This window comes from Lepidochelys kempii, chromosome 21 (assembly GCF_965140285.1).
Source record: "Lepidochelys kempii isolate rLepKem1 chromosome 21, rLepKem1.hap1, whole genome shotgun sequence".
Classification (NCBI taxonomy): Eukaryota; Metazoa; Chordata; order Testudines; family Cheloniidae; genus Lepidochelys; species Lepidochelys kempii.
Window position 1 is genome coordinate 8,046,184 of NC_136400.1, and position 9,901 is coordinate 8,056,084.

The 9,901-nt window shown below is 49.4% G+C and overlaps 1 protein-coding gene across 1 annotated transcript in view; it reads left to right on the top strand.

The window, feature by feature from the left end:
- The window catches only part of LOC140901198 (renin), a 40,895-nt gene extending 36,207 nt beyond the window's left edge, over window positions 1-4,688 (top strand). Inside the window, exons 14-15 of the mRNA XM_073319603.2 lie at window positions 553-651; window positions 1,315-4,688. Of these exons, the coding sequence (XP_073175704.2) occupies window positions 553-651; window positions 1,315-1,476 (261 nt within the window). The 3' untranslated portion in view covers window positions 1,477-4,688. The remainder of the gene's footprint in view (window positions 1-552; window positions 652-1,314) is intronic.
- The last annotated feature ends 5,213 nt before the right edge of the window (window positions 4,689-9,901 follow it).

A 9,901-nucleotide genomic window follows, 5' to 3' on the forward strand; every position in this document is an offset into this window, starting at 1 on the left:
TTCCAGACCATGGGGTAGCACTGGCCATTCCCACTGGCAGAGACAGGTCATCTCATCCTCTCCCAGCGGTGCAGGAGCAGATGGAGTGTGTTGATGACTTCTCCTTTATGAAGCCAGGGGTCAAAGACTCCATGTGCGTTAAGGCTGGCCAGGGGTGGATAAGGAGAGAGATTCCTTTTGGGAGCATAGTCACAACCCCAGGCAGAGGGAGGCAGAACAGGATCCCTGGCCCCCAGGTTTTTACTGTCTTGTTAACGCGCTCTTGATCTCCTTCCAGCTTGTTCTGTGTGGTTGCACCTCTTTGGGAGACCGAGTGAGGTAGTCCAAGAAGCCCAAATGAGCAGTGAGGTGGGAGGGGGGTGATATGGGATGCCCCCACACTGGTCAGTCTCTGTTGCTAGCATGGGTCTGCTTTATCAAATGAGTTGCAACAGCCTCTAGCTGAGGCTACTTGTGCCTACAGTAGATTCTTTGCTGGACCATCCTTCTCTGAACCCCAGGAGACCACCTCTATAGGACCTAATCGCCTTCTCCTTCCTTCCTCTGCTCCAGTATATTGTTGACTGTGACAAAGTCCACCTGCTGCCCGATATCTCCTTCCACCTTGGCGGGAAGGTCTACGCACTCAGTGGCTCGGCCTACGTCCTCCAGGTGAGACGCCTGTCCTGTTATTCCTGGCGGTGGGGGTGGAGAAGGCAACTGCTGCTCCTGACAAGGGGTTTCTAGGTGATACCCACTAAAGAACATGTGTGATTGTGTTAAGGGCAGAGAAGGGTTTAGTAAGAGATCACTGCAGGCAGTTCCCCAGTTGTGTTCTTTATCTGGTTCAGAGCTGTTATTTTGAATTTCATCAGCCGTGGACTCCAGACTTATGCCCTGTATATTGTTCCCATAACACACCTAGGAATAAAGATAAGCCTAAACCGGAACTAGTTTTTTCAAAGCTCACGAAGTTTGTGGAGATGTCTGGATAAACTAGGACCTGACTCCAAACCCCACCCCCTGCTTTTACAAAACACAAACCCTCCTTGGGTAATTTCTCATGTTCACAGCAAAATCTCAGAGTGAAGCAGGAGAATCTGGTGTGCAGGGCAGGACCTGAGGTGGGGAGCAGAAATCTGGAGCAGGCCTGGCTGGAAAGCATAAACTGAAGTGTGGACCAGATTCCTGGGAGAGTTGTGGAGCTAAGTAGCAACCGGGAGGAGGCAGTCACCTGGGGCATTTCAGGATCTAGGGAAACAAATTCCAATCCAGGGCAGGATTCTCTCCCCCGGCGTCTCTCTCCTCATGAGCTGGGTCTCTTTCCTTTCATAGCAATCCCAATATGGAGAGGACATCTGCACTGTGGCATTCGCAGGTCTGGACATCCCTCCTCCAACCGGCCCCCTCTGGATTCTGGGAGCCAGCTTCATCGGGCAATACTACACTGAATTCGACCGGCGGAGCAACCGGATCGGCTTCGCCACCTCCCTCTGACAGCAGGAGTGGGGGAGAGGGGTGGGGGGAAGAGGAGAGAGGGTATCGGTTTGGAGAAGAAACACAAGACTGCCAAGGAGAAGCATTTTAAACTGTGAAAGAAAATAGCTTAGCGGAGTAGTTCCTTAAAGGCACAGAAAACACATCCTGTCTATATTTAAGTAAAACCCCCTTATTAGTCCACTTTGAAAATCAATGCTACACTTCAGTGATAAGCCTCAGAATTAACCCTCTTTGCTCCAGGACTCCTCCACTCCACTGTCCCCATCACGCAGGCACTGATCTCCTCTTCCCCACGGACTGGGTCTCATCACTTCAACTTTTATTTTTCCAATCTGTTTTGAGCCTCTTTTTGCCACAGCTGGACTTACTGCTACTTTCCTACCCTATGAGTCAGCTGAGAGAGACGCTTTCCCATAGGCCCGAATTTTCTATGGGTGTAATACGGTATATTTGGGTGAATTTGACCTCTACCTAGGTGCCTAAATGAGAGCTGAGAACTTTAGAAGATCTGGCCCTAATTGGGCGTACTAAGTGCTTGGAAACTGGGCCCTGAGCTCTTCTGAAAAATTAGGACCTTATTGGCACAGTGATAAGAATGTTTTGGAAAGGTGACCTACCAAAAAAAGTCTATTTTTAATATAAAACCGAGGTGGTGTTTTTAAGGGGGATATTTCCTCCCGTCCCCCGCCCCAGGTTGTTTATTTACATTAGCATTTCAGATTTTCTCTCCCCTGACAGACCATATGGATGACTGGCGAACAGGTAGGAATATGACATCAGACTCTAGGAAAGTGAAACCTGATGGATCCATAGTTTTGTTTCTTTGTTGTTGTTTTTTAAGGCCAGAAGAGACCTTTGTGATCTGACCTCCTGCATAACACAGGCCAGAGAATTTCCCAGAAATTCCTCCCTCGAGCCCATATCTGAGAATTTGAGCAGAGAATATGTTTTTAGAAGGAGACATCCAAAATTAATTGGGAGGCTATGTGATTTTTTTTCATTCCAGATGCCTCAGAATGCATTTTTGTTGCTCTTGCTCCTTTTTGTTCATGCCTAGTGCAGATGTTTGAGAGAGAAGCTCTTTTTGTTCATGAGGAGGACGGAGCAGCAAACCCTTAAGGCAGAAAGATGCTCAGATGGTCGTGAAGGGACCACATCTTGATAGAGAAACCTCTCTCTTCCACAGTCTCCCCTTCCATTTGCCGTCACGTAGCAGCCCTGTGGCGATTGCTGAGATGGAAGAGCGATAACCGGAAAGGCTTAAATAGATTTTTAGCTGGCTGCTGATGCAATTTAGCAGGAGAAATGAGGCGGAGGAGCTGGGCACCATAAATCAGCCAGCTCTCCATAAACCACCAGCAAGTCTCCACAGCAGTTCGTCTATCCCAGTTTGAGAACCTTTGAAGTAAGGGCTGGGAAAGCACCCATCCCAGAACCCCTCTGACAAAACCCGATAGAACCAGACTCTGCATTCCTGAAATGTTCCCTTGAAAATATCAAGCGAACGAAAAAAAGCCTTTAAAAGAAAAATCTTTCAAGCTTCCTTTTTCCAACCTAAAAAAAGGGCAAAAGCTCATTTTATTCCCCCTTAGTGGGTCACCTTTAGTGTGCTGATGCTTAATGGCACTGCCAGGATTAAAGGGAAGAGCTCTGTGAAATACTCCCTTGAAGCTGCACCTCTCAGATTGGTGCCTGGCTCTCTGGAAGTGCTTGCAGGGATCCAAAAAGTTGGAACCTTAAAACCCAGCAGGCCCTGGAAATCAGGTGGAAGGTTGGAGGCCTCTATTCCCCCCGTGCCGGCACTGGACAGTCGGTTCCAGGAAGGTGCCCTGAATCCTTACAACCTTTTCAGACTTTAAAGTGGGCTTCCGTTCTGAAAAGTGACCGTGTAAAAAGTGGTTCCTTCCTACTCAACCAATCAGCTCCCTGGGTTTGACTGACCCTCCCCCCTGCAACACACTGCTATTCTGATCTGGTGTAAATGACTGCCCAAGGTGCGGGGCAATGGTGAATTCCTTTCCCCCCCACCCCCGCTGCCCCATTGCACATGCAGTTGGATCTTGTCTTGCAGATCCTATTAGACCTGCAAAGCTAGTGCTGCTGCAGGAGAGGGAGCCGAACTGTCCTCTGGCTTACGCATCGCTGACAGCAACGTTAATCTGCCCTCCGTTACACCACCACCTGTGCAACTCCATTGCTGAGGAGGAGGAGGATACAGAGGGATAGTTCAGGGCAGAATTTTATTTGGCACTAGCCAGGGTTTCATAATTCATGAGCCAAATGGAACCAGCTTGCTTTTCAGATCCCAGGGTGAGCGCAGGTAGCTTTCAGTTAAGGGAGCAAGGGGCAAGGTCAACTCCTCTACCTCCAGTGGAGTTGGACGGAGTATAAATGGGGGTACAACAAACCTTTTTTAAAAATCTTTTAAACTGAGTGTATTTGATCTGGAAATCCAAATCTGCACAACAGACCTGGATCTCCAGAGTGTCATTTGTAGAAATTTTTCTCAGAGCAGGGGCACACTTTAAGGTAACAGTCTTAAGTTAAAAGTATTAACAGTCAACTTACTAGTGGACAGAACACTGGGGATGCTACCAGGTTGCCGATGGCTGCCTGCCAGGAACAGCTGAGTGTTTTGTCAAACTTTTCCACGCTGTTTGTTTGTTTTTGAGTGGTAGAAAAACAATTCATGTGTAGTTTAATGATATATTTATAGCTTGTGTTAATCCTGCCTACTCCATGACCTTTTGTATTAAACAAAGGCTCAAAGCAACAAGGACTCTGAACTGATGTTGTTTGTTATTGCAGATGCAAGAGAAAGCAAACGGATTTAAGAGCATAACAAGTGTTTCTTTATCCGGGTTTACCATAACAGACACAACGTGTATGTCGATACTGCAGCTGGGAGATGGCACAGGCTAGCTGCTGGAGTCAAAGCCTGCCCAACTCTCTGTCTGAGTTCAGGTGGCTAGCTCGTAATGCCACCTGTGAGCCACTAGCCACTCTGCGATTTTTGGCATGTTAGCTTGAGTGAAGCTACCATGAGTCTGTCCACCTGAGCTGGGAGGTGGACAGACTCATGGTAGCTTCTCCTTCTCTTTACTCCTAGCTGCAGTGTAGACAGACCCTCAGTGTATGTACAATATAAGAAAAGGCAACTGCAAAATACTCCATCAGTGAATCTAAACACACTACGGATACTTAGTATATGTGGCCAAAATCCAAATCATTAAAAAGTTAGTCCTGTTGAAATGAAAACAATGTATTCCTTCTTGAGTGCTCGTGCCTACATAACTGCATTTTGTGTGTGCGTTTCCAGAGTTTGACTGAAAATACGTGGCCATGAAGAGTGCGGGGCTGCGGAGAGTGGGGAGCGAGATTTGCTTTGCTTTGGACTGTATTCATATTTTCAACCTCTCACAACCCCTCAGGCTGGTTTTTGTTACACCCCCGGGGATCGCAATGCAGCAACTGAGAAACACGGGGCTAGAGCAAAAGAAAGGTCTCCTGCCTGAGGGCCGGGCTGCTCAGAGGGAGCCCCGAGTTCAATTCCCGGCTCTGCCAGACACACAGTGTGACCTCACGTACGTCAGCCAGGGCCCGATTTTCAAAGGGGCGCAGTGTCAGATGTACAGCACCCAACGCCCTGGGCTCTTTTGAAAATCTGACTGTTAATCTCTCTGTGCCCTGGTTCATGGAGATAAGACTTCTCTCCCACCCTTTACAAGCTAAATAGATGAGAAACTCTTTGGGTCAGGGAACGGATGTGCCTGGGAGGGGAAAGGGGGCACTAACCTGCTCAAGCTCCTCCCATGAGCCTAAGCTAAAGAATTTGACGGGAATGAAACAAGTAGGAGTCTATAGGCATTAAACAGGGGTCTGTGGCAGTCACTCAGGGACCCCATGGAGTTGAATAGAGTGTTATACCAGTTGCTATGCTGGCGGAGGGTAGGCGGTGTTTCTTGGTGCGCCCGCAGACCAACCCCAAGAGATGGGGCTGCTCAGAGAGGGTTTCAAGCAGTGCCTCTGGGGGGAAGTTCTGGGGTGTGTCTGCTTCTGGAAGAATGGGCAATAGTGTAATAGCAGCTGCCTCTGTGCCCTTTTCCACTAATAAATAGATGCTCTCCTGGCCTCATGCTGACATCGTGATTCCCGGGGGGCGGCCTGCTGGGGATAACCCACCAGGAAGTGGAGCATGAGGTCACGGAGCGGCAGCAGGAGACCGAGCTGCAGCTCTGCGGTCCCCGTCCCCGGGGCATGTGATTCCAGGCAGGGCACATCACTTCTCTAGCCAAGAGGAACAACATCCAAGTATCTGGAGAAGAATTAAACGGAGTCGCAGGCTTGAAGTAGGCTATACAATCCCCTCACAGAGTATGAGAGGCTGCCCTACATACACACCCTGCTAACCCAGTGTAAAGGTATGCACCCAGGGACTGGCATGGGTTAACGAGCTCTATTTAAAAGGTGGTTTGAATTAAAGGCTTAAGGAAAACCTTTCCTATTCTATCCCTGAGAGAGGGGTTCCTTGGGAGGGAGGATCCTACCATATATGGTCTGGTCCAAACAGCAAGGGAACCCCTGCAAATAGGGGGTGGGGCCTCAGCAGGCCCATGCCATGGGGGGGGGCCTCCTTCACAGGGGACCCCTTCTACTGGAGGGCATGGCTTCCCCCCACTCAGCCTGTGGAGGGCTGGGCTGGAGCTCAGGCCCCCTAAAAGGCTTCCCCCTGGATTGGGAGCCATGGCCGTTTCCTGAAGTACAAAGTTGGGGGTGATCAGCCTTGCCCCCTCCCCCCCAGAAGACTCCAAGGGCAAGTCTTGAGCGTGGAGGAGTACTCAAGGAATGGGTGAGAGATTGGAGAGCAGAGAGTAAGGAAGTCAGAGTGAGGAGTTGGAGCAGTGGGGGGGATGTGTGGTAGTCGGGGGGGTCAGAAGATGGGGAGACAGGAGAGTGGGGAGCAATATGAGGAGAGAGTGTGGGGGAGGTAGCAGCATAGTCTGTGTGTGTGGCGGGGGGTCACAATTCCTCCCCACGACTGCTGTGCTCAGCAGCGGAAGTAAGCTCTGACTGTTCCCCTTCCCTGTACTGCTCCCCTCCTTCTCCACATTACCTCCAGCACTGGAGAAGGGGTTCTAGACTCCCCCAAAGCCCAAGCCATCTGTGTGGGGGCAGCAGCATAGAGTACATCTGTGCTTCCTCCCAGCTTGACCCTGGAGCACTCCAAAGAGGCCCCTACTTACCTCCCTTTCATAGCATGGACAGGGGGACAGTGTTAAACAATACCCTCTGTAGGTTTGAAGGTCTGGCTCTTCCCAGGGAGCTGAGCCCGGCCTATGCCTGTAGCTCTCTGGAGGCCACTGTGTTAACCCGGGAGGTCCCAGGTTCAGTCCGGAGCGAGGACAAAGACGACGACTGCTACGTAAGCGTGTGTGCATGTATGAATATAAACAAAACTAGTGATTGCCCAATGTTAAAATCTTAAATTAATGCTGCCTGTTTTCTCCCGTTTCAGATTGCTGTTATGTTTACAGACAGTGTCCGTTTAAATAATTGGGTCAAGACGTTTAGCCGTACATGCTTTTGTCAGCTTGTTAGTGTTCGTTTTTGTCGCAAAGCAGCATGCTTTCATTCACAGCTATAGAGTTAGCAATACCCAGGTAGGTACGAAAGGTTAGTCACTACTTCGATCGTAAACGCTCTGAGGCAATCTGTCTCTTTGTTTCTGTGTTTGTACGGCGCCGAGTGCAATAGGGGCCTGGTCCACGACTTGGGCTTCTACATGGTACGGCCATACAAATAACGACACCACGACGTCTATGCGGGAGGTGAAATTCTGCAAACTGATCTGTGCCTCAATTCTCCATTTGTTAAAAGAGGATGCTGCTTCCGTGCCCCAGAGGGGTAAATTCATGCGAGACACTTGAATACTCTGGTGATGAAGAACATAGATAGTAGGTGTGAAAGGCTGGACTAAAATACCTGGCTTTGCTTTTCAGGAGCCAATGCTTGTAGGAGGGCTGTAGAATGTTTGTAAAGAGCTTTGCAGGCAGTTGTGCGGTGTCTAAAAGGGCAACACATTTTCCTAAAAAATAACCACAGGTAACAGCCTTTACCTACCAGTTGCTTACAGCGAGGTGCTTTAGGTCTTTTTAGGAGCCCTGGTTGTATCCTCTGGACATGTCTGTTTGGGTTTTAACACTAACTTTCGGGGGGGGAATGTCTCTATGGTGCATGTCCAACGAGGCCTCACTTCAGTCTCCCGAGGGGAGACAAAGGGAAGGTGTCCTTTTAATATCTCCCTCCACTCAACCATACGGACGACTACAGAGCAACATTTGTGTGTTGTGGGAGAGAAGTCTGAGCTTGGAGCAGAGCCAAGACGCACCCGCGCTGAGTGACAAGCACAAACATCTACTGGAAGCTCCTAATCCTAGTCTGTGCACTGTGTCCCCCTCATCAGCTGCTCACTGAACTATCGGCATTGCCTGGGTACACAGTTGGGACGTGGGATAGTTCATAGAATCATAGAATATCAGGGTTGGAAGGGACCTCAGGAGGTCATCTAGTCCAACCCCCTGCTCAAAGCAGGACCAATCCCCAATTAAATCAACCCAGCCAGGGCTTTGTCAAGCCTGACCTTAAAAACCTCAAAGGAGGGAGATTCCACCACCCCCGTAGGTAACACATTCCAGTGTTTCACCACCCTCCTAGTGAAAAAGGTTTTCCTAATATCCAACCTAAACCTCCCCCACTGCAACTTGAGACCATTACTCCTTGTCCTGTCATCTTCTACCACTGAGAATAGTCTAGAACCATCCTCTCTGGAACCACCTCTCAGGTACTTGAAAGCAGCTATCAAATCCCCCCTCATTCTTCTCTTCTTCAGACTAAACAATCCCAGTTCCCTCAGCCTCTCCTCATAAGTCATGTGTCATAAGATAGTTCTCCGACTGCGATCTCCAACTTTCAGGCTCCAGCTAAATCCAAGGGAAAAACGCTTCTCTAGTTTAATGACACTTCTTGCCATTCAGTTCACAGGGCGGCTTTCATTAAATAGAAAAGGAGGACTTGTGGCACCTTAGAGACTAACCAATTTATTAGAGCATAAGCTTTCGTGAGCTACAGCTCACTTCTTCAGATGCATATGCATCTGAAGAAGTGAGCTGTAGCTCACGAAAGCTTATGCTCTAATAAATTGGTTAGTCTCTAAGGTGCCACAAGTCCTCCTTTTCTTTTTGCGAATACAGACTAACACGGCTGTTACTCTGAAACCTTTCATTAAATAGCAGCCTCTGTGCAGCAGTAAGGGAGGGTAGGGAGTGGGATCAGGTAACCCCTGAGGAGCAAAAGGGGGTGGTGCTAGGGGCCAGCTTAACTCCTGAGTGCACAGGGAACCAGCGGCAGATGTGTTTTACAGCTCAGTAGATTTGTGTGGAAAAGCTTGCATCCCCCAAAGGATAGGTACCTGCATGGTACAGGGGTACCTCCTGCTCCGTTTCCCCATGCTGGTGGGCTCCTGTGTTAGGTGTGCGTTGTGCTTATGGCAACCTCTTAATAAAGCCAGATCCTAGGGCTGGAGTGTGTCCTGGACAGGCTGCAGAACCCTGCTAGGAAAGGGTGGGGTGGTGTTTTTAACGGGCAGACCACAGGCCAGCTCCTGGGCCGCATTCTCACTTCTTTACATCATTTGGGAGGCACAGAGGTGCTGGACAGCATCTAGCTCCCCCCCAGTTTGGCCAGCCCTACCCCATTTCTGTTCCCCCAGTCCCCAAGGGTCATGGCAGGGGAGGACTTTGGGAGAGTTACTCCTGGGTTGGAGAGTGGAGAAGCAGGCCCAGTATATTCAATAAATGGCTGATCTGCTTCTCCATCCTTCACTGGTATATTTCAGCCTCAGCTAAGAAGCTTCATACCTATGCCCCATGGCTGTTTCTGGCTATAGCTTGCAGCTGTAATCTATTAACATTACTTAAAGGGGATATAGGTCAGTAGATTCAAAGGTGTCTCCTAAAACAGCCTTCCCATTTCAACAAAGTCCTTCTGAACCGTCCTGTGGTAACGAAACAGCCCCCTCAGAGCCTTAGGCCTCAGTAATTGACAGGCCCACTTCCTGGCGACCACTCTGCAACAGGCAGAGAGCACTGGCCGGGAGCCCCTGGGGACTGGCAACTGATGAGCATTCACACTTCTGATTGCACTGGACAAGGCAATTAGGCCACACTCAGCCTAGCACAATGGCAGGAGCAATTATGACCGTCCTAGTAAAGTGACAGCTCCCCTTCTATTTATAGGCTGGCGGAGGGGGACTCAGCTTCCTGAGGGTAAAGTGACTTTCCTGACGAACTGTGTCCCATTTAGCAAAAAGAAAAGGAGGACTTGTGGCACCTTAGAGACTAACCAATTTATCTGAGCATGAGCT